General features: G+C 46.3%; 2 protein-coding genes across 2 annotated transcripts in view; both read left to right on the forward strand.

The window, feature by feature from the left end:
• PDE11A (phosphodiesterase 11A) overlaps positions 1-25,325 on the forward strand; it is a 383,685-nt gene that overhangs the window by 279,950 nt on the left and 78,410 nt on the right. The window contains exons 13-14 of the mRNA XM_083154719.1: positions 13,048-13,157; positions 22,029-22,119. Of these exons, the coding sequence (XP_083010845.1) occupies positions 13,048-13,157; positions 22,029-22,119 (201 nt within the window). The remainder of the gene's footprint in view (positions 1-13,047; positions 13,158-22,028; positions 22,120-25,325) is intronic.
• Positions 1,049-1,924, forward strand: MAIP1 (matrix AAA peptidase interacting protein 1). Its single transcript, XM_083152158.1, has one exon. It carries the CDS (start codon positions 1,111-1,113, stop codon positions 1,828-1,830), a length of 720 nt encoding a protein of 239 aa, XP_083008284.1. The 5' UTR covers positions 1,049-1,110; the 3' UTR covers positions 1,831-1,924.

A 25,325-nucleotide genomic window follows, 5' to 3' on the forward strand; every position in this document is an offset into this window, starting at 1 on the left:
CTCCGGGCGCGCGAAGTGCAGCAGAGATAGCTGCTTTAGGCTGAGGACTCCCGGACCAGCGTGTGGCCGCGGCGTGTCATAACATCATGACGTGTCGCGCACAGGGGACAGGACCCAGGACTCCCTGAGCGAAGAGAAAGCTGCTTCAATCAGCTATCACTGACTGCACACAGCGTGGAATACAGCGGCCGCGGGACCCGGGTCATCAGGTGCAGCCAGCGGAGGCTGGAGCACATAGGTTAAACTTTTTTTTAAATGAATCTCTTCTCATTCTAGTTACGTGCTGCAGCTCAGTCCTATGACATGTGATGGCTGCTGACATATTAAATAATGCATTTATTTTCAATCTTCTGCCTACAATATTATGAATAATCTGAAATGTAAAAAAAAGATTATTCATAAGTTATTGTAGGCAGAACATTGAAAATAAATTCATTATTTAATATGCCGGCAGCCATCACATGTCATAGGACTGAGCTGCAGCAAGTCACATTAAAGGAATTTAAGTGCTCCTAAAGTTAAGAGTATCCCCTTATTAAAAAAAAAAAAAAGCCTATTTACAGTGGCCACACCCCCTTTCTAAATGTGTACTGATTTCTGCCCTTCAGATGTTGGAGGGTATGGTTTATGCATAACCAAGTAACAATGCAGAGATGCATCATTTTGACAAATTGTGACCAGTTGGGGGCTGTAGGCACCATTTTAGCACCTAATGTGACATTAGAGGCTGCAAAACAAAAAACCCTTTGCATGTGCATTATAAAACATACACAGTATAGACTAGGGAGCAGCTGCAGATAATGGGAAATAGAATGGTACAGGTACATGAAAAGGTGATCTAGCCTCTGAAGCCCTTTTTGTATAGTGTCCAGCTCCCTCATCCCTATAAAATGAAGTTCAGCAGAGAGAAACAAGTAAGCCTGAGGCTGCATCACTGCTGCCTCCTAATACAGTACATAAGTGACTTGACTGCTGCATAGTCAGCAGCAGCACCCAGCAGCTCGGGAGGAAGGGAGGTGCTGAGATACGACAGGAACACAAATCCTCCGGAACTCGCGCGCGCGTTACATGTTTCCATCGGGGGCAAAATAACCTGATGCACATTGCACAATGATATGGCGATCGGTGACCCGATTCTCCCGGCTGTGCACCAGGCCCAGGGCACCGCTATGTTTTGGTCACCGGGTCCCGTGCCTTGTCAACCCAGCGATATGCCAAGCCCCCGGCCTCCTGAGCTCGAACCGGGGCTTCAGCGGCCAGAAGGCGGGCTCCGACAAAATGGTGGTCGTGGGGGTTCCTAACCCCATTGTGTGGTTCCGCACCAGAATCTACTTTTTCCTCATCCAGACGTTTTTTGACAAGGACTTCAGCATAGAGGAGTTTACCCAGGGGGCCAAGCAGGCCTTTTCCTTCGTCTCCGGGATGCTGTCCCAGTGCAGGTTTGAGGCCCTGGAGAACTTGGTGGAAGGGGACATGCTGAAGGACTTGCAGGAGAAGTGCTCAGTACTGTCAGACAATTACAAACATGCTCTGGCCGCGGAGGACAGTGACATTATGTACACCTTTCCCGGCGATGTGGCCATTTACTACGACAACAACGGAAGGAAGTTCGTCTCCATCCTCATGCGCTTCTGGTATGTGACGTGCGCCAAGGTTCCCGACGAGAAGCCAGACGATACCAAAGTGTTCCAGGTGGTGCTAGGAAACCAGGAGGTCAAGGACACAAAGCGCCTTCTCACCGCTAACTATGAGTTCCGCAGAGAGTTCACGCAGGGCGTGGAACCGGATTGGATCATCACGCGCATCGAATACTCAAAGTTGTTGGACTAAAATTGAATTATCTTTCTTTTCCTCACCGACTCAATTTTTGGAGCTGATTCTTAAGTATTTAGAGGAAAAATAAAAAATAAAAACCTTTACTTACTATGTGTTGGTGGATTTTCCATGGCAATGGGAATAACTGGATGGAGAGCATCCAAATTCTCTGGTTACAGCACTCGTGTGCCTGACGTACCTAAAGCAAAATCCCAAATATTTTACAGCACTGAATATGCATAGGGTCTTTAGGGACATGGGGTGGAATTCATATTTGGTATGTAAATGCAGCGGCATGGTTTCTAGGTTACCGAACTGCTGTCGCCGATTGTAAACTCCTCTGCAATTATCTTACTTATACCCCTTTCGCACTCGCAAAAATATCCCGGGTTTTTGAGCATCCCATGTTGGTTCCGGAATCTACCGAAATCCCGGAATGCTCATCCCGGGATATTCTTTCTAGACCCTTTCACACTGAGCTAAATCCCGGGTTGATGCGCGTTCATGTGCATCAAACCCGGAACATTTTTGCAAGTGTGAAAGGGGTATTATATGCAACACTGAAGCAGTAGTGAGGAACATTGACTCCTAGTGTTGACCTATGGCTATGCGGAATGGTTGCGGCTCTAGCGACACTGGGGCCATGTTTCTCTATGTACATGAAGGCAGCTAAAGTCAGATACACAACTCAAGCGTTATTGCTTACAATCCCTCAAAATGGTCCCTTCCTGTCAATCACTCGGTATATAAAATGTCAGTGTGATTGCAAATGTACCTTGGCACGTGAGCAGTGCTGATAATCGCTCTGTTCCAAAAACATCCTCATTGAGTACATACATGGATTAGGCTGAGTGACAGCCTCCTAGAGCAGTCCGCCAAAATGGGACGCTGCATAATGAAAGTAGAAACCATGTTGCAGATGGTTTGGCAGGATGTAATCAATGCTAGATCCACTACTGGTGGGGGGATAACTTCATTTCTGACAAAACAGATTTACTGGCAGCATCGAATAGGCGAAAGGCGCCATTTCCCCTGTCGAAAATAGCGCACAGGATTGAATACTCCCCCCCCTCCCCCCTCCTAAGTGTTTTGGCCTAATACATTTCTATGCACGGTCTTCTTTTTGGTTTCAAGGGAGAAAGGAATTGGTCTTTACATTTGAGGTGTCCCTGAATACTCTGTATGGCCATCATCCGGTGCAGTTATGTGGTGGTGTCCAGTTGTGCTTCTGTCTGTCCATAATCATGTATTATGATTGGCAGCCAACAGCACTGGTTTTACCTATCTCTTTGATCATTTATTACACAGAATTTGTTGGCAGATAAGAACAACTTGGCCCATCTAGTCTGCGTCTGTACACACTTACACACTCGTGTTTGTTTTTTTTCATGGGAGCCAAATAACCTACCAATATTAGTGTTCATTCTAGCACCCGCTATCTTTGAAAACCCATGCAGTTCCTCTTCCTTGCCTGGGGTGTCGCTGTCTGCTGTTGTGCTTCAAGCACAGTGTGGTCTGTATATCAGCACTGATATGCAAACCAGACCTGTGCTAGAAACACCATTTTATTCTCCCACCACGCCCTAGTGGATGGTAGGGCATGAAATACCGCCTGTCGGCACTTGTCGGTTCAAAAAACCCCATGTCGACCTTTTGACTGTCGAACTAATGACCTGTCGAAATAATGACCTTTCAAACTTTTCCCACGTCGACCTTTTCCCACGTCGACCTAATGGTGTCGACCATAATGCTGTAGACCAAATGACCGCATCCCGCCTGATCGTTCTGCTGGTTCTCCAGGCAACTCAGGACCACCATTAAGTCAATCCCAGGATTCTGGGATTTATGGGATTGTTCATTTTTCAATCCCAAATCCTGGGATTGAAGAAATGGCCCGGACTTGTTGGCACACCTAGTTGTGGATGCTGCACTTTCCTGTAATCTGTCTTTGCACATTATTGCTGGGACGATCGCATTCCTCTGCATGCAGTTACTGTACCCACTGCACCCACTGCAGATCCTCGTACATAAGAAATAAAGAAACATCTGTTTGAGAGATGAATAATCGTCATCATGTGTAGCAGTCACCTCCCTGCTCAGCTTCTCGTACCTTCTGATTTACAAGTCCACGCTGTAGAGCTGACATGCAAAGATGTGCAGAGGGCATAAACTATCTCTGCAGCCATCATAAAATATTAATTGTCATGCCTTGTCGCTGGGACCACTCAATAACAGAGTCGCTGACTCAGCCTGGCAGAGAGACTTGGACAGGTGTAAAAGCAATGTGACATGCAGCAGTGACTCCGGGAGCAAGGTATCGCGTCTCCCTCTGTCGCCTCTCGTGTCAGGGCTGAGAGGAGGCTGTAAAGTTACAACGCTCTGGAGCACTTCGCATTGATTTGTCGATCGCTAAACACTGGCACAGCCTTATTCACACGCATCGTGAAAGCCTTGCCAGCTTGGAAAGTGATTGGCACGATTATAATGTCAGGGATCACATACAGAATGATAAAATGGGGAGGCTGTCGGGCATGTTTACTAATCAGCCAAGGACAAATAAATAATGTTAACAAGTTGTCAGAATGTCAGGGCTAGCCACCACCAGGCCACCACAGAGAAATAGGCCCATGACCGATATCATGATTGTGATCAGCAGCTCACCTGGACGGACGGTAATAAATACAGTATTAAAATTGAATTTCCATTTCCGTGCAAAATGGTGTCATTCTTCTGCTTTCATATATTTATGGAGACAGCATGGCAGATGGTGTAGGGCACAGGTTCTCAAAGTCGGTCCTCAGGACCCCACACAGTGCATGTTTTGCAGGTCTCCTCACAGAATCACAAGTGAAATAATTCGTTCCACCTGTGGATCTTTTAAAACGTGTCAGTGAATAATGAGTGCACCTGCCGGGTGACCTGGAAAACGTGAACTGTGTGGGGTCCTGAGGACCGAGTTTGAGAACCACTGGTGTAGGGGGTGTATCCCCCACGACATGAGCTGTGCTGACTGGGATAACTGTGGGCACCAAATTAGGGGGAGTGGCTTAGTGGAAACGGAGCTCAAACGGACTGCTGAGCCAAAGATCCATGCCCCTGTTTTCATCATGCTCAACACTGTCCCAGAGCCATTCTCTACTGCTCTGCAGTGCACAGCAGAATACCCCCTCACCTCACCAATGCCGATGGGTGGGGCAGTGCCAGAAAAACAGGACTGTCCCGCTGGAATGGGGAAAGTTGGGAGGTATGCCACACCCCCATAGCATTGGTCATACATCATCCACTTCTCTCAATAGGCCTTTGATCATTTTCAGGCCATTGTGAGCATTTATCCGGCCCTAAATGCATATTATAGTAGTATATTTTGAAATATTTTTCTACCGATTACATTGTGTAATAATAACTGGTACATTCATGTTCTAATCTACTCTCATCCAGCATCTGGCAGCAATGTTCCATCACAGGCATATAGGAGGACAAGCATATATAGAGGTTTATTCAGGGGTGTATCTACTGCCCCTGGCGGGTGTGGATCAACAGTCAATAGGTTGACACATGAAAAACATTGACACAAGCAAAAGGTCGACATGGGTTTTCACATTTTGGGAACCATATAAGTGTCCCCTTGCGTGGCTGGCTGTGCTCGCCATGTTTTGGGCACACTATTATATTCTCCTTCTACGCCCACTGGGAGGGTAAAGTATGAACATGTCGGTTTAAAAAAAAAAATCATAAAAAACTCATGTTGACTCTTTATGTCCACCTTTTTCATATATTTGGTTTGTTTATTATTATTTAACTACTATTTCTTTGTTTATTATGATTGAACTTATTCAATTAAAAGTGAGCCTACATTGCCGTTTTCTGCGCAATGTATGACAATGTGCCTTTTCCTGCACACCCCTATGGACTGCAAGGTACAATGTCTGATGCCTAGACATTTTGGTGCCCTGTGACAGAAAGTGCATTGTGCCCTACCATATTTGAAATAGGGAGAAGGGGTGTGGTCACACAATAGTACCCCTCATTTAAATTATGTTGCATAGTAGTGTACCTTATTCACATTACACCACACAGCAATGCCCCTTACTCATTAAGCCCACACAGCACATATACTGTAGAATCAGGGCACTGTGGGACTGGACTGGGAGAGACACAATGACATCTCACCCAGTCTCAAAAGACATGCTCTGATGGTGCCGTGAACATGTGCTGTAGCGGTAGCACTACCTGCTGCAATGTATGTGGTTGTGCGTCTTGCATAGAAAGAGTTGGGCACACTGCTGCATACATTACATACCTCCCAACAGTCCCGATTATCAGGGCCTGTCCCGCTGTCCCACCCGCGGGCGGCAGTGTCCCGCGGTGAGGGGGGGCTGTTGGGAGTCCCCCCTGTCGGCTGCTAAGCAGCGGGGAATAAACGCTATGCGCACAGCGTCTATTCCCGCAGCCAGGGGGCTGGGGGCAATGCTAGAGGCTCACAGAGCCTCTGGGTCATGCCCCCATAGCGGCAAAATGGGGGGCGTGGCCTCGCGGGAGAGCCGCGAGTATAGGCCATGCCCCCCGAAATTAGGCCACGCAAATGCGCCCAGTGTTTGAGAATCATGACGACACCAGGTGCACTTCATGGTTGGCCTGAATTTGCTGAAAAGTGCTCGCACCTCCATAGGGGTGCAAGCAATTTTCAGCGATTTCCTGCAAAGGGTGCGAGTTAGGGTTAATCCGGGGGCCGTTTCAGTGTTAAAACGGCGCCCGCATGGCAATTCATACCCATCGGGGTTAATAGGATCGACCCCTGTGTTTGAAAAGTATCAGGAGCTGATTGGTTGGTATTTTATCTCCCTCCGCTGTTATTGTCGCCAAGCTTTGCAGCGTACTGAGCAGACCAGAATGAGGGCCATTCACTCTAGGGTTCATTTTGTTGGGAGCCAATTAACCTACCAGTATATTTTTGGATTGTGAGGGGGGGAGAATATACAAACTCCACACAGTTATGGCCATGGTGGGAATAGAACCCTTGACCTCAGTGCTGCGAGGCGGTAATGCTAACCATTACAAAGCCCGTGCTGCCCCGTATATATAACACATGGTGGGAATAGAACCCTTGACCTCAGTGCTGCGAGGCGGTAATGCTAACCATTACACCATCTGTGCTGCCCCGTATATTTAACACATGGTGGGGACAGAACCCTTGACCTCAGTGCTGCGAGGCGGTAATGCTAACCATTACAAAGCCCGTGCTGCCCCGTATATATAACACATGGTGGGGACAGAACCCTTGACCTCAGTGCTGCGAGGCGGTAATGCTAACCATTACACCATCCGTGCTGCCCTGTATATATAACACATGGTGGGGACAGAACCCTTGACCTCAGTGCTGCGAGGCGGTAATGCTAACCATTACACCGTCCGTACTGCCCCGTATATATAACACATGGTGGGGATAGAACCCATGACCTCAGTGCTGTGAGGCAGTAATGCTAACCATTACACCATCCGTACTGCCCGTATATATAACACATGGTGGGGATAGAACCCATGACCTCAGTGCTGTGAGGCAGTAATGCTAACCATTACACCATCCGTACTGCCCCGTATATATATAACACATGGTGGGAATAGAACCCATGACCTCAGTGCTGTGAGGCAGTAATGTAACAATCACACCGTCCGTACTGCCCTGTATATATAACACATGGTGGGGATAGAACCCATGACCTCAGCGCTGTGAGGCAGTAATGTAACCATTACACCATCCGTACTGCCCCGTATATATAACACATGGTGGGAATAGAACCCATGACCTCAGTGCTGTGAGGCAGTAATGTAACCATCACACCGTCCGTACTGCCCCGTATATATAACACATGGTGGGAATAGAACCCATGACCTCAGCGCTGTGAGGCAGTAATGCTAACCATTACACCATCCGTATTGCCCTGTATATATAACACATGGTGGGGATAGAACCCATGACCTCAGTGCTGTGAGGCAGTAATGTAACCATTACACCATCCGTACTGCCCAGTATATATAACACATGGTGGGGATAGAACCCATGACCTCAGTGCTGTAAGACAGTAATGCTATAACCATTACACCATCCGTACTGCCCCGTATATATAACACATGGTGGGAATAGAACCCATGACCTCAGCGCTGTGAGGCAGTAATGCTATAACCATTACATCATCCGTACTGCCCCGTATATATAACACATGGTGGGGACAGAACCCATGACCTCAGCGCTGTGAGGCAGTAATGTAACCATTACACCATCCGTACTGCCCCGTATATATAACACATGGTGGGGATAGAACCCATGACCGCAGCGCTGTGAGGCAGTAATGCTAACCATTACACCATCCGTACGGCCCCGTATATATAACAAATGGTGGGGATAGAACCCATGACCTCAGCGCTGTGAGGCAGTAATGTAACCATTACACCATCCGTACTGCCCCGTATATATAACACATGGGGGGATAGAACCCATGACCTCAGTGCTGTGAGGCAGTAATACTAACCATTACACCATCCGTACTGCCCTGTATATATAACACATGGTGGGAATAGAACCCATGACCTCAGTGCTGTGAGGCAGTAATGCTAACCATTACACCATCCGTACTGCCCGTATATATAACACATGGTGGGGATAGAACCCATGACCTCAGCGCTGTGAGGCAGTAATGCTATAACCATTACACCGTCCGTACTGCCCCGTATATATAACACATGGTGGGGACAGAACCCTTGACCTCAGTGCTGCGAGGCGGTAATGCTAACCGTTACAAAGCCCGTGCAGTATTCATTTCAGAGATTGGATACATTTCTGTATATCGTACAGCTACAAAGCAAAATGACTTTTTCTCTATGCATTTTGTGGCAACTTTATGTATTCAGATATGAAGGAATAAAAATGATAATTAAAGCCCTACTTTACCTATGGCACAATGCATAAAAGTAGGTTATCACCATATCGCACAATTCATTTCTGTGGAGAAGAATGACCTTCATAACTCACTTTAAGATCCTTCACTCTGGAATTATAACTCATTCTTACTGTAGTGTCTGGTCCCACAGAATCCATTCCTCATCAGTCGTTTGGCTGCTTTTTAAGCTTTTTAAGTACTCTGATTTTTCATATAATGCTAAGGAGGGGGTATTCAATCCTGGCCAATATTTCCGATAGTTGGAAACACCGGCAATGACCTGTTCAATCCTGTCAGTTTCCACCCAGGAATCGCTGCTGCAGATTCGGTGTTTAATTAATGTCCATTTCCATTGAAAAAGATGTGGATTTGCCGATCCACGTCTTTTCCGACTTTCAGAATATTTATAGTAGATGGAAAACACTAGAAAATAATTCAATAGAATGTGAATTCGATCTATCATACGTGAAAACTGATGATATTGAAGACTTTGGGATCAAATACCACCCTATATGTTAAAAGAAGACAATCAAATGCTATTCCTTCCTTCTCCCTGGGTGGAAAAGATCTTGGATTTCCTAAATTGGAACCAACACCCTTACAGTATCTGTCAGTGGCTTGGGCCGGCCACATACCTGCGTGACGGAAAGTCATCCCCATGGTAGGGTCGAATTCCCTTTCGCCCTCGACCAGCAGAGATTGGCCGTACACACTGGGAAGATTTAATGTAGGATGGAACAAAGGGTTAGGAATGGCCACTGCAAGATAGTCGATGTCTACTATGCTGGCCACACATCAGACCAACTTTCATCCAACCAGCCAACTAGTTGGTGGGATGGCATAAAAATCTGGTACTGGATGGGAGCAAATGTAATTTGTAATTCAGTAATTTGCTCCAAAAATCTGAAAATGGACAAAATGTAGTTGTATCTGTTTGATTTAAATAATTTCACTGAATATTTTTGTTCATTTTCCTGGGTTTGTGAGCAAATTGCTCTTTGTCATTTGCTCCCACCCAGTACCAGATTTTTATTCCATCCAACCAACTAGTTGGATGGTTGGATGAAAGTTGGTCTGATGTGTGGCCAGCATTAGCCATCAATGGTAAAACTTTATGCATGTACATGGTGGGATAGGGATGGGGGTCTCAGGTGGGAGGGGCATAGTCTCTGGCAGAGGTACCACAACCCACTTTATCATCATTTTTGGAGTGTGCCCATCGCTCTCCATGCAGTTGGGCAGCCCCTGGCTCCCCTCATTTCACTGATAGATGCCGGACAGCGTTGCTATATATATATATATATATATATATATATATATATAGATATATATATATCTATATATATATATAAGCGTTTGTAGATATAAGAACTCGCAACATACAGTAGGATCCTGCTGTATGTTGCGAGTGCCTGTATCTACAAATGCTTCTTTACATATCCCTGCATGGGAACAAGAGCACCGCACAAGTTGCAAGCTTCAAGTGGAGTGCCGAGCATTTCTTGTGTGTATATATATATATATATATATATATATATATATATATATATATATACTGTATATATTTATTTATTTATTTATTTGCAACCAACCTTTATAAACATCTTGTTGCCAACCATCAGTACTGTTTACAAAGTCATTAAAACGTAAAACGTTACTAAAATATTCATTGAGAAAATATAGTGATCATGGAATTTTACTTTACCTTCTACTTTTCCTTTCCTTGTTATTAATGAATCTGTGTTCTGATATTTCTGTGGCCATATAACTGTAATAATATCAGGCAGCTGTGTAGTCTGAGATCCATACTGCATACAATACCTATTCCAAGACATCTGTGTATTATATTCTAGGTATTAAGGGGCAGATTTAATAAGCTCTGAGAAGTGATAATGTGGCTGGTACTTTATCACCGGCCAATCAGATCCTAACTGTGAAGTCACAGGCCTGGTTCGAAAAATGACAGGTAGGAGCTGATTGGCCAGTGTTAAAGACCAGACACTTTGGGGGAAATTTACTAAAGGAAATTTGTAAAAAAAATAGGTGTATTTGTATCCAGAAATACAGTTATTTCAGGGTTGCCGACCCTCCCGGAATTTGCGGGAGTCTCCCGAAAACCGGGTCCTTCCTCCCGGCCCCCGGAAGGGTGGGCAACCCTCCCGGAATCAGGGGGACCCCCACTGAGCCCCCCGATCGCGGCATTTATATGCCGCAATCCGCGGGTCTCAGGGGAGGGGGCGGAGCTAAAACGGCACAATCGTGTCGTTTTAGCCCCGCCCCCTCCATGGATATCAGTTCGGCTATTTGCCGTAATGGGGGCGGGGCTTCATGACGTCACAGTTAAGCCCCGCCCCCCCCAAATCGTAATGCAAGATTCCTCTCCGGGCTTCTCCCGGAGAGGATTTATTGAAAGTCGGCAACCCTGAGTTATTTTTGACATTTACTATCCCGAAAATACGGCAATTTGTAGTCGTATTGATGTGCTATCAATACGAATACGAATTGCCGTATTTTCAGGATAGTAAATGTCAAAAATAAGTGTATTTCTGGATACAAATACACCTATTTTTTACAAATTTCCTTTAGTAAATTTCCCCCCTTTATCACTTCACTGCGCTTAATAAATCTGCCCCTGAATTCTAGAGAGTCCAATTGTATTGGCTTTAGTGCGGCTGTTTTATGAAGGTTCTCAAATTTCCAAAATTACCTATGATTTATTATCGCTGTGGATCGCATCAAGGAAATAATTATTTTGTGCCCATTTAAAATTCTCCTGGCTGGATGGTGGTCCCGGGAAAACCGGCTCTGGTGAAGAGTAAAGAGAAAATCCATAGCTTACACTATCGCTTTACCAGTTACATCAGGACGCTTATAGATTACACAGGTTCCCAGGTGCAATGCCGGCTTGTCAGCCAGCTACAGAACATGTGTAATTCATTAGTGTACCTGTATAAAGGTATAGTATGGTAGGCCTAGCACCATCAACAGGGAAGCCGACAGGTCGGCCGGCCCCAGTAAAATGAGGGGGAGTGGCCACCAGTGGGGCGGGGTCTCCTGGAGGGTGCGTGTCCATGCCCCTGTGGGAAAAAAACCCAGCTGGGGAGAAAGGTTGTGTTGAGGTGGCAGCCTGTCATCTTTTGCACCACTGCCCAGCTCCCTTCAATGGGGGAGGGGGAGCGGGACCCAGGCCACCTCACCACCACTGCCTGGTAATGACACAGATGGGGCGAGCAGGTACTAATTAGTACTTAGGCCCAGGTTTCCTGGAGTGGCCCTGCGAAGGATGAGGTCTTCTTGCCCCTGCCGCCTTAAAGACTCGTGGCTTCACTTCCGTGATTGGGTCATGCCCCCCTCTTCTTTCTGTGGCCCCCTGAGCACCACTACTGTAAAATAGTCATTTGGGGAAAAATGATGATTGACCACAACACAATAAATAAGCCCCTTATTACCTTTAAATATGGGGGGTAACTACATTGGTTTTGGAGAGGTTTGTGGGTCACGTAATGGAGACCCCAGACCACCTCTAAGCAGACACCAGATTGTATAAGGGAATCTTTTTCATTATCAGAAATGGCTAACTGCAATATAAACAACAGCAAAATGTGTGCGTGTATATGTGGTAGGGAATATAGATTGTAAGCTCCACTGGTGAAGGGACTGATGTGACTGTTTCTCTGTAAAGCGCTGCGGAATATTTGTGCACTATACAGCGATGTCAGTTCATCCCAGTCGCCTGAAGGCAAGTTGAAAATTGGTGCCCCCTCGCCTATGAGGTGTGACAATGGCTGAAGGGTCAGACTGACAAGATTCAGCCGTCTGCAGCATGAATCAGGCCCCATCTCACAGTCCAGTAGCGGCGGCAGGTGCACTGTTGCATGCAGCAGCACAGACCAAGCGGTACCAGGCGGGAGCCTTCCTGACCCTTATTACAAGGGTTCCTTGGACAGAGCTGATTAATTCCTGAGAAGCAGGAATGCGCCTCAAAGCTCCATTGGAAGATCAGCGGTCACACTTGGATCCCACTGAGAACCAGCAGGTGCCCCTTTAAGGCCTGGAGGCAGGAGCCTCCATTGCCTCTGGTAGTTACACCCCTGGTGCTATATAACTAACTGGTAATAAATAAAATGGTGAAGCATATAAAGAGTTCACAAAGTACTAATCTAATTTGCTCTTATTCTTTAGCTCCAAATGATTAGTTAAATAGGAAGAAAACGGTGACTGCCCTTTATATTACCAGGTATTATTTCCAAGCTTGCTACGTCATCGCCTTACAGAATTGTTCATTTCTGATCCGCAGACAGCGGGGTTCCAGGAAATTCTGACCGAGACTGAGATTCTGGCTGTGCTCGTCGGGTGTCTATGTCATGATCTCGATCACAGAGGAACCAATAACGCCTTCCAAGCTAAGTAAGTCCACCTATCTATGCCACATGGTCTGCAATGTCACTAGGAAAGCCTTATTTCCTGGCCTGTTCATTTCAGGGTTACTTGCGCTCCATGCCAGCAATTCTAATGTTATATTTTGTGCAGGCCTCTAACATTCAACCCTTATTTTCTGTTGCTCACATTGGTCACATTGAGGTCAAGGAATTATCAACATTTGCTTTTTCTTCTCAGTTGTGGTACTCGCTAGGGGGTCTATTTATCATCTCTGAACTTTGCACCCCCCCCCTGCCGAAAATTTTGTCAGTAACCGCCCACCCCCCTGCCTTACCCCTCCGCATGCCGCTTCTGTGGCAGAGACCCGCAGATCTTGTCCACCCCCATACAGCAGACAGTTTTTGAGGATGCTAGAGGAGGCTGCCACCTCTTCTAACATCCTCAAAAACGGTCTGCTGTATGGGGGCGGACATTTTGTGATGGTCCGTTTTCTCTAGCAGCAGGAGCCAGGAGGGGAGTCGGGACAGCAGACAAGTAAATCTGCAGGTCCCGGCCACAGATGCTGCAGGTCCCGGCAGGCGGCAGCGGCATTACAATAGCCCCGCAGGGTCTGCGAGGCTATTGTTATGCCAATGCATCTTTAGATGGTATTTATTCCCGCCCCTCTTCCCAGGACTATAGAAAGGAAGTCCAGGTTTGGGAAAGGCATGTGATTGGATTCCTTCACTCCTGGTTGACTCCTTCTGCCGTAAGGCACGAATGCGCAAACCAAAGTTTGGAAGTTTGATGAATGAAGGTCTCTATATTAGTAAATAAGGACAGCAGACCACATCAGGTCTGCAGGGTAAGCAGGAGCTAGCGGTAATACCTTCTGAATTATCTATTTAATGAATAACCCTATTATGACTTTATTATACCACTTTCACATAGGAAAGCCTGGGTCTAACCAGGCTCAGATCCTTTCACACTAAACCCGTGTCATCCATTATACACAGGGTGACCCAGGTTTAACCCTTCTTATAACCCAAGTCTAATTGCTGGGTTTGGTCGACCTGGGTTATAAGTTTTGGTACTTTCACATCGCCCCTCCACCCGGAACAACCAGGTGAAAGGGGTGTAACAAAAGTATGTGAAAAAAGCTTTTCACTTACTTTAAGGAATAATACATAGGCTCCTCAATCTTTACATGAAAAATAATTTTTCTTACGAATTCATACTGTAATCCTATCATTAAAGTTGCACGGTACCTGAAATTATTAAATGCCAGTCTTCCTTTTAATATAGTAAACGAACCAAAGAAATAAAAAAAATTAAAGATTACACACAAAATAAAGTATATGTCTGCCATTGGTTGGGGGAAGGAATTTAACCCTTTGCGTGCCAAGTGAATTTGTCAAAAGCGGTGTGAAAATTGCCAAGCAAACATTTTTATTCCTCATAATGACCCGTAATGTTTACCTTATATAGGAAATATAATCTTTTTTTACACAACGTTTTTATTTGAATTTGTATAACAAATGTGAGCGACGCTGGCATTTTTTAGCGGATATTTTGCACATTTCTCACAGAGATGTTGGCAATGAAAGGGTTAATGTAACAAGCTCTGGATTCCCTCCTGCAGAAGAAGAGCGCGATAGATACGACAGCGTGTAAGTGCTACTAGTGTACGCTTAGCACAGCGGAGTAATGCTTTCTCGCACTGCTCTGGGTAAACCTGACCCTTGATCATTTTGCTCGGGTGTCGTCTTCCTGCCCCCTGCTATATTGCAGCTGCCGTGCAGATTAAATATCAGAATTGTGCAGCTTTGCGGGAAGCACTCCAGGGGGACTCGTCTATTCATTTCCTAGCATAATCTCTTACACTCATTTCTAGAGAATGAAAACCCATCTTGTCTCCATAGGCCGGGATCCAGAAGTGAAATAGTAAGGCCTATAAATCTCTCCTGACAGCCAATTCTATTCTCCTCCCCCTCACAACAATTCCCCATTCCATAATTACATTCCTTAGTTCTTTCTCTGACACATTTTTAACCATTCACAGGATGAAGCCTCCGCCGCCCCTGTTCTCTGCAGTGCTAGAGTGCGCTGCTCCTCCACCACCACACACTCAGAGCGCTGGGTAAGACCGAAACAGACCATGATAAATGATGCCGCTGGGTATTGCGCACCCTTCTGCACAGCAGATCTGGCGGTTTCACCAGTTAACCTTTATAGAACCCAGCAATGTATACAGACATGGGGGCAGATGCAGTAAGCTTCACAAAGTGATAAAATGGAGAGTGATAAACAACCAGCCAATCAGCTCCTGCCTGCCATGTCACAGACTGTGTTTGGAAAATGTCAGGCAGGAGCTGATTGGCTGTTTGTTTATCACTGGTCCATGGAAGTGTAAACTTTGGTACAGAACATGGTGGTAACTAAAAATTACCATAACCTCTACAACGTTCCCCAACAAAATCTATACATATCTCTGCAATCCAAATCTAGTTTTTTACTGAATAATTAAACATAAAAGGTAATGTCCTCCCTTCCATGTTGTATACTGAAAATCAGCCCCATCTTACAGGCTCACTGGGGAGCTGTTTAGGGACCCCTTGAGCACGGGCTGTTTGGGCCAGGAGCATTTGTCCCCTGGACTGGTTCCTCAGAAGCTTCTTGGGAGGCAAGTAGCGAATGTTTGGCTGTTCTGATTGTTAATTACACAGAGACAGTCAGCACTCTCTACCTACCTTCCAGCCTACAGGCAGCTTGTTAATGGGTGTCAGCATGCTGATTGGTCGATGGTTGGAGTTATCCACCAATCAAAATTTTAACAGCCATTCACTGCATTAAAAAGGATGTGGAGAGATTGCATTGGACTGTAGGAAGGGTAAGTTAATATTATTTACATTTATTCCTGTGAATGGGTAGGCAGGGGCCCCAGGGCATTGCTTTGCCAGGGCCTACAATGATGCTAAGACAGCCCTGCCAGGGTGTCCAGCACGAGACCTATCCTAAAATCCAATAGTCCCATGCTGAAAAGCACGGGGGCTCTTCTAGGCATCCTAAGATGTGGGAGCCATGGTAATTAACACCTTTACAACCACACGTTTGTCATCCTAACATTTTAAATATAATTAACCATCCATTATCCTCTTGTTCAATGCCAAAAGAATAACAAAGGGGAAACATGTAATCTGAAAAACTCCAGAAAATACTTATTGAAAACTTCATTACATGTAAAGTAAAATGTTATTTTCCTCATCTGTCATAGTCCAAGTGTTAACATATAAAAACAACCGCACAAAAGTTCTCTCAGAAATTACTGGGACTCCCTTTCATTAGCAGCCAATCACATGAGGTTGCCATGTGTGAAAATCCATATGATTGGCTGGGGGAAGATAACTTAAAAACAAACGGTATTGGGGGGAATTCTTGCAGAAATCCAAATACCTTCAGCTATAATCGATAGTCACAAATCCACAATTTATACAGGATTGTGCTTGTAGGCATGTGCATACCACAAAACACAGCTAAAAATACCAGAACATGTTAATATTTACATAAATACATGTAGAGGGGATGTTATAGTTTACAAATTAGAATTCCAGAAGGAACGTGGAGCCGGTTGTTGACTTCATCCAAACAGATCTACAAAATACATCTGGCACAACCGGAATAGAAGTACAGCAGTTTATAAGGAATTAAATTGGGATTTGGGTTAAAAAGAGGGTCTGCCCCTCAGTGGCGTAACTATAAAAAGAGGGTAACTATAGCGTGACTATAAAAATGACCCTCACAAAATGGCTGCCCCTAACAGCAGACCGTTTTTGAGAATGCTAGAAGAAAAAAGTGTCTGCTGTAAGGGGGCGGACATTTTGTGTGGGCTATTTTTCATTAGCAGGAACAGCCAGGCTCTCCTGCCAAAAACAAATTATGGCACCTCCACCCCCTACATTTATTATAATTTTTTTTACCTAAATGCTTATTGCCAGGGGTGTCATGCTCATTGCCTGGGATTTCATGCTCGTTGCCAGGGATTTCTTCCTTGTTGCCATTGGTTAAATGCTCATCGCTAGCCATTTCATGCTAATTGCCAGGGGTTTCATGCTCGTAGCCAGGGGTTACATGCTCGTTGCCAGGGGTTTCATGCTCATTTCCAAGTGTTTTTGATTGTTACCAGTGGCTCCTCCAAGCCAACACTTGGGCTGCAGTACCATTGTTACGCCCCTGTGTGTAGGTAGACAACACTGTGATGATAGACCCCCAGGTGATTGTGCATGCAGTGACGGCTCGTGTGTGAATATATATAGGGCTCCTGTAAACTCAGACTCATGAGCTGATGTTTTCTCAAGCAATAACGTCCACCCTACAGGGGGCCAAAGAATAGAAAACATTTATAAGTTGCATTTGCGCTTCTGGAAAGGAGGATGCCCATGTGCAGACTACTTCGGGGCCCCCTCCCCATAAAATATTATGGGAAGCCTTCCAAGAAGGTTTACAGGGTTAGGGGTTCTGTAGCACCTTTTCAAGCCCCCACTATCCACGGCAGCCCGAAGCCTGGCGAGCGCACGCGCTATGCGTCCTCCTGGCCTTTTCATATCCCCACTATCCACGTCGGTGTGGAGTTGATTTTATATAGTGTGGCGAGCGCTGCGCTCACCACACTATATAGAATCAACTCCACGCCGACATGAATAGTGGGGGTGTGAAAAGGTTGGGAGGACGCATAACGCGTGTGGATAGTGGGGGCTTGAAAAGGCGCTACAGAACCCCTAACCCTGTAAGCAGGGTTGCTGTACCCTGCCCTAATAGCTACTCAGACGCAGGAGCGTCTCATTGCTAGAGCGTCTGAGACGCTCCCGCGTGTCAAACAGATGAAGCGCCTCTCCGCCGGCGCCAGCATGATCCCCTCTCCGCCAAAGAGAGGGGATCATGCTGGCGCCGGCGGTGTGAGAGAGGCGCTGAGTAGGCTTGCCAGGGACACTGGGGACAGAGATGCAGTTCCCGGTAACAGTACGGTAGTTACTTGTGTAGTTTCACGGCGGCAGCCTACGCTGAAAACGCAGCCAGGGACGTTTAAGCGGCCGCGGAAACACTACGCTACTTCTGACTGACTACACTAACTACGCTGCCCGCGGGAACACTACGCTGATTCTGACAGGAACGCTCTACGCTGCCGGCGTAACTGCCGCCGTAAAACTACACAAGTACCGAAAAAAATAAATGAGAGGGAGAGAGATGACAAACTGCCGCTGCAGTTGTCTCTCTACCGGGCTCCGCGCACGGCACTGAGCAGCTTGTGCTGAGCTGGGGAGAGAGGCTGTGCTGCAGGTTTTTTGTTGTCTTGAACTAGTGCGATTTGGGCCTTTTTCACTCATTTTTCAATGCATTGGGCCGATAAATCGAGTGAAAAGTGTAAAATCAGATGACATTCACTTACAATTCCAATCCGATGTGTGGTCCTGTGCGCATCCGATTGGACCCGAAGATTGCTGGTATGTTTGGGATCGCATGCGATTCATCCTATGTAAAGTGGTGCATCACATGAGATCAAGCTGCTGGGCCATTTGAAGAGGTATCGCAATGAGAAGCTTCCCGAGAAAATCAGAGTCTCCCCCTAAGCTCTGATTCACTGAGTGTTCTAATACGAGGGGGACCCTTCGTGCAAAAAAGTTATCGTCGGGGAGATTTGTCAAACTTCTAAAGAGAAAAAGTATAGAAGATGCCCAAGTGGCAACCAATCGGCTGCTAGATGTTGCTTAGCATCTTATTTAAAGTGACAGAAGATGGCTGGTTGTTATGGGAAGGTTTGATGCATCTCCCCGTTATCTCACAACCTAAAATGACATTTCATAGCAAAGTAGTTAAAAGGATATATGATGTCACCCCATTACCATAGATACAGCAATTAACAATTATGTCCATCACTGTGACAGGCGAGTCCTAACTCACAGGATGAAAGCGGCCATTGTGTAGGTCAAGCATTCCCAATCTAGGTTCTCAAGGCAAACTGACAGTCCACTTTTTAATTGGTACCTATGTTATTTGGATTTAGCTATCTGTGCTGAAGTCTGGATATCAGTAAAACCTGCACTGCCCTGATGACCGAGGTTGGGAATACCTAGTGTAGGTAGTAGGGATGGCCATCGTTCCCTTTGCCATTTGCCATAACTATGCAATGGATGACCATCGAGGGTTTTACATATCGATGGTCATCCAATTTATTTGACTGATTGGCCTGTGAGCCAATCAGAATACAGGAATGGGGCTTCACGGGTGTCCTGGGCGGAGCTATGCTCTATGTCCCAGGAAAAAGAAAAATTAAACTATTCGTTTAAGCTTGACATCAATGGTGGGAAACCATCTGATTCTCCCGCATTGATGGCATGATATTTTCTAATCCTCGATGGTTGATGGCCATTCCTAGTAGGTAGCGAGTTTATTTTCTCTGAGAGAGCTCTGGGGCCACAGCCAGAGCTGAATTACGGGGGATGGGTGTGCAGGGGATGCTTTACCCCAGGGTCCCCCAGTCAGAGCACACTAATATCATGGTGTCTCCCTCTTGTGCAGCAGCAGTGGGAAGAACCTGGCACCTAGAATGAGAGCAAGAGAGTGTGCAAAGCAGAGTGGGACTGTGGCCCTAGTAACATAGTAATTAAGGCTGAAAAGAGACGTTAGTCCATCGAGGTCAACCTAGCTAACTTGTAACTACTGACTTGAATAAGTCAGTAATGATAGAGACCCACAGGGAGTCCTCCTATGTCCTATCACACAGGTTCTCAAACTCGGTCCCCAGGACCCCACACGGTGCATGTTTTGCAGGTCTCCTCACAGAATCAAGTGATATTATTATCTCCACCTGTGGATCTTTTCAAATGTGTCAGTAATGAATGCAGCTGTTGGTTGACCTGGAAAATATGTACTGTGTGGGGTCCCGAGGACCGAGTTTGAGAACCATTGTGCTATCAGTATACAAGTAGTACAAAGGATGTTGCTATTGTTGCATGTGACAATGATAGATGATAGATTTTATTTTTGTACGTGTGTTTTAAGGTTGTTTTAGTTGTCTTTATTCCACTGCTCTCAGTTATGTGGTGCTATAACAGTACCCGGGTATTATTAAGCCATTAGTTTAAATCTAATATACACAATTGATTTCAATTTAATATCAAGGTTGCCTACCTGACCCTCTCCTTCAGGGAGAAAATGCTCTGTTCCTGGACTTCCCTGGTAATGTAGGATTGCCATCACCTGTGGTGACACCTTTCTTATCAGTTACCCAGCTCCCCACAAGTGATGGCAATCATACATTACCAGGGAAGTCCAGGAACAGAGCATTTTCTCCCTGAAGGAGAGGGTCAGGTAGGCAACCATGTTTAATATACACCAGGCATGTCCAACGTTGGCCCTCCAGATGTTGTGAAACTACACATCCCAGCATGCTTTGCCACAGTTTTGCTATTAGAGAATGCTAAAATTATTGCAAAGCATGTTGGGATGTGTAGTTTCACAACATCTGGAGGGCCAACGTTGGACATGCCTGATATACACAATCTAATATACCCCCCTCCCCTGCATCGCTAGCACTGTGCAGTCAGATAGTGGGGGTAATGCTGACAAAATGTGTAGAGCTGGAGGAGTGGGGGTTGTATCCTCCAATCTTAAGTGCCCCGAGCCCCCCAATGGTAGCGAGCATCTCATCACACTGCACTGTAGGGTTAGACTTACTGCTGTTGTGCTCTGTAACCCAGCTGTACAGTCTGTAGCCAGCACCGTGTGGGCCCACCATTGCTCTCTCCAGCGCCTTATTCCACAGAAAGTGGTGTGCCACTGTGCCGTGGCACACCAGTGTGCCTTGAGGTGTTCTCAGTTGTGCCCCCAGAACCAGAGATGTCCACACCAGTTTACAACCACCACCACCAGTTCAACTGTTATTCACTCTTGTGTTCATGTGAGGGCCAGTGTATTTTATTTTTGTTACCTGTGAGGACCAGTGTGATTGTTTTTTCATATGGGAGCCAATGAGTTTTTTTTTTTTTCCAGGGGCCAATGTTATTTTCCATGTGGAGGTCTGATGGTGTGCCTTGGCAATATTAATATCTTGTTTGGTGTGCCATGAGTTGAAAAAGGGTGAAAATCACTGGTCTAGGGACTCAACAATTCAATTCACATTGAATAGCTTCATTCTAGTTCCAGCAGAACACTGCAAAGCCTAAACTTCCTGTGCCATGCCCCTTGCCCCTCCTGCATGGGCCAACCCTTCCGGGTCCCCGGGTGGCCCTTGCAAAAAGCAAGCAGACATTGGGCTATGCTTTATTACATGACTAGCTAAAAGCCTGTCAAAATGACGGCTTCTGCAATGTACTTTCACTTTGAGCTGTGACAGTTTGTAGCCCACAAACTCTCCACCTCCCCCCCCCCCCCCCCCCACAGTCCCTATCTGCTCCTACCTCCATTATCTGTCTTCACTGCTCCCTCTCTCCATAACCAGCAAGTTTGAACAAATCAGTGTCCCTGCAAAAATAGCTTTCACTTTCTGTTCGTTTAGAACACAAAGGAGTAATTTGGTCAGTCAAGTGGCCTCTAATGGTCACTGGAAGTACTACATTCATAGAGGTGAGGAGTAATTAGCCTTTTTTTATACATAGATGGTTCTCAATGCTTTCTCTACCCAACTGAGAGAACCTGTGATTGACTTACCAGTGATGTTATGCAATGCACCCGATAGTGCTGCAGCACGTACAGAGTGTATATACCTATGAGCTGATGTTAGGCATGCTATGGAGTGTGTCTGTGAGCCGGCAGCGCAGCCTGTGAGCAGTGAGTGCGCGGCAGTGGTACAGCTCCTCAGGAGTAATGACAGCACTGGGACACACTGTGCTGATGTGATGCCTCTCTCTTCTCTCCCACCCACAGGAGCGGCTCTGCGTTGTCTCAGCTGTACGGGACCTCAGCTACCTTGGAGCACCATCATTTTAACCACGCTGTCATGATTCTTCAGAGCGAGGTACACAGATAATTGGGACAATTAGCTGCTTGCCCCAGTGCTGAACTTGTGAGCCATCGTGAATTCAGGCACGTTCCTTGGTAATATGTATAGTAGCAGTAACACATCCATTCATTTACATCGCAGTAGACATGTTTTCCGCTAAAAACGAGAATACTATCAATGGAAAGTGCAGAGGCGAAACTAGAGAGTTGTGGGCCCAGGTCCAAAAATGCTCCCCCCCCTTACATGTGCCGACAGGCAGTATTTCATCCATCCACCGGTGCTACGTTTCAGTGTCCATGTCGACTGTGTCGACATTCGGGACATAAAAAAAGTGAAAAACCCCATGTCACCCTTTTGACTGTCCACCTTCCCCATGTCGACTTAATATTTCTGTTGACCTAATGACCCCGTCGACCTAACCCATTTCGACCTTCAGGCATGTTGACCTTCCTGCATGTCGACCTTCAGTCATGTGGACCTTCCTGTTTGTTGACATAGTGTGTCGACCTAATGTTTGTCGACCTAGTTGCTGTCTATCCAGTGATCCATACCCCTTGGAGTCCTTCAACTTCCACACACAGTACATTGGCTTGTAGAAAATCTAACCTGCCATAATTGTGGCACGTGTTGTAGCTTATTAGTATTGGTGCTATGCATCTATACAAGATGTAGGAAGATTTGAGAAGCACTGTATTAAAGGTGCCTCAGGCCCACACGTCCATTTTTGTTTGAGCGAGTGAGTGATCTGCAGATGAATTTCTTCTCCAGGTCCACCAGGTGGCGATAAAGTATTTCTGGTTTCAGTTTACCAACACACACACACACTAGGATGTTTGCTATATTTGCAAGTGTATTGAGAGTGGCTGAATATTCCAGTGCAACTGTGTTGTTGGTTTTGCAATATTATAGTAATAATAATATAGTATTCCACTGGTAAGGTATATACCGCAAGATGTTACTAAAGTGATCTTTGTTAGATCAAATTCTTCTAGTTAGAAATTCATGAGGATTTTCCAGGATGGAGGTTAATGATCACTTTAGGGGATCATGAATAATGTACTCTGGGGGCTAGAACCAGCTAGTAGTCTCACTGCATCATAGTACAAGCTTACCTTGACACGGCTATACTGTGTGCAGGTTGCCTTAGGGTACCCACTGCAAACTAGCAGGAAACTGGTTTATTTAGTATGAACAATGCGACACAGTTATCATCTAGGGTTAAAAGTCCAGTTAAAGATGCAATTTTCAATTTTGCCCCTTGCAAGATCACATACCTCCCAACAATCCCGATTTTATCGGGACAGTCCCGATTGTCAGGGCCTGTCCCGCTGTCCCACCCGCGGGCGGCAGTGTCCTGCGGTGTGGGGGGGCTGTTGGGAGTCCCCCCTGTCAGCTGCTAAGGAGCGGGGAATAAACGCTGTGCGCACAGCGTCTATTCCCGCAGCCAGGGGGCTGGGGGCATGGCTAGAGGCTCACAGAGCCTCTGGGTCATGCCCCCATAGCGGCAAAATGGGGGCGTGACCTCGCGGAAGAGCCGCGAGCATAGACCACGCCCCCAAATTAGGCCACGCCCCGGAAATTTTGTCCCGCCTGCTGGACGGACAAAGTTGGGAGGTATGAGATCATGTTGTACTTAGTTGGGGGGGGATCCGATATGATGTGCACGGGACCACGCATCGGATCAGAATCGGAGGTTAGGCGCTTATGATTTGGCCACTTTTCACCCGATTTCTAGGCCAGATCCGTTGAAATCTGGTGAAAAGGGCCCAAATTGTATAAGTGCAGTAGCGCACGCAGGGGGGGGGTTTCTGAGTACCCAGAAACCCCCCTAGGAGTCTAAGGGCCCTTAACTGAAAGCTGAGGGTCCCCTCTTTCCAAGGGTATAAGAATTGTAAAAATCGGCCCTTGGGAACCGGAGATATCTGACTTCAAAGCAGTGGTCCCCATCCAAGCCTGTTAATTGCCCTTCCCAGTCAGATATTTCAGGTTCTGTCTGACTTAGAGTTTTTCTGTGGGTATATTCCAAAAGCTGGGACTCTCCCCCTTTGAACGACACTAGCAGCTTGTCTTTACTTTTCCCAGAACCAGTGATATCAGCCTTCCAGCAGCTGGTTACTGCTCCAGCTCCACACACCTGGTATATAGTTTTATATTCTCGTTGGCAGATTGCTCTGCCTCCTGAACTCTGATCCCCTAGTCCCCAATACCATTTGGTAGGTGGGAATCTCTAGTTTTCAATTCCATTAAAATCTAAGAAATCTATTTCCGGGAACTGGAGATATCTGCAGTCAAGCAAGCTGTCCTCTCACCAGAAAATTATGAATAATAAGCCCACTCCACTATACACCCCTCCTCTGCATATTAAACATCCTCTACCACCCTGGAAGTTATGTATCAGGGCCCCTTCATTCAGCCCAATGCCCCCTTCTCCCACCCCATCTCCCACCATCTGTGCAGTAAAGGGGTAATTAGTGGAAATTACTGATCCAGGCCCTACATGCTGAGTAGTTGATATAATACCCCCTACCACCCCCGGGACATCAAAGCTTCCCCCACCCCTACTGCTGGAGGATCAGTATGGGCCCCAATACATTGCTATGCCCAGGGTTCTACACTGCTGTTGACGCCCCTGTATGTATGTATGTATATATATTTTTTTTATTTATTTATTTATTATTATTATTATTTATATACATTTGGTCTATCTATAATACTTTAACTGACCCGGCATATACTGGGTCACCTAAGTGTCCATCTCCGTGCTTTGCTCCGCCCCTCTGGAAACCCCCTTCTGAAAATCCTGCGTTTGCCACTGAAGTGTATTGCCAGCTTTAGGGTGTCCTGAGGAATGTACAGTATATGGGAAACAGCTGATCTAGTTTATATGGAATAGTCCTGATCAGATGTCACGCTAGTGGTGTTTCTATCCAGACGTGTTGCCATTTACAGACAATTAAACCAGGGTTGCCTACTTTTGCACGGCCCTCTCACAGCCAGTTCTTTGATGCAGGGGGGAAATGGGGCGGAGCTACGGTGATATGTCACAGGCAACGTCCCCCACGATGTGCAAAGCTGGTATTATAGGCATTGCACAACAGGGGGGGGGGGGGGGGCACAATGACACGAACATGTCATTTGGTCCTGCCGATGGGAGGGGTGCAGGATACAGGTAGAAATCTGGGAGGCTTGCCCCCCTTTATGGAGGGCCAGGAGAGGGTCCC

The sequence above is a fragment of the Crinia signifera genome, chromosome 7 (assembly GCF_055691185.1).
Source record: "Crinia signifera chromosome 7, ASM5569118v1, whole genome shotgun sequence".
NCBI lineage: Eukaryota > Metazoa > Chordata > Amphibia > Anura > Myobatrachidae > Crinia > Crinia signifera.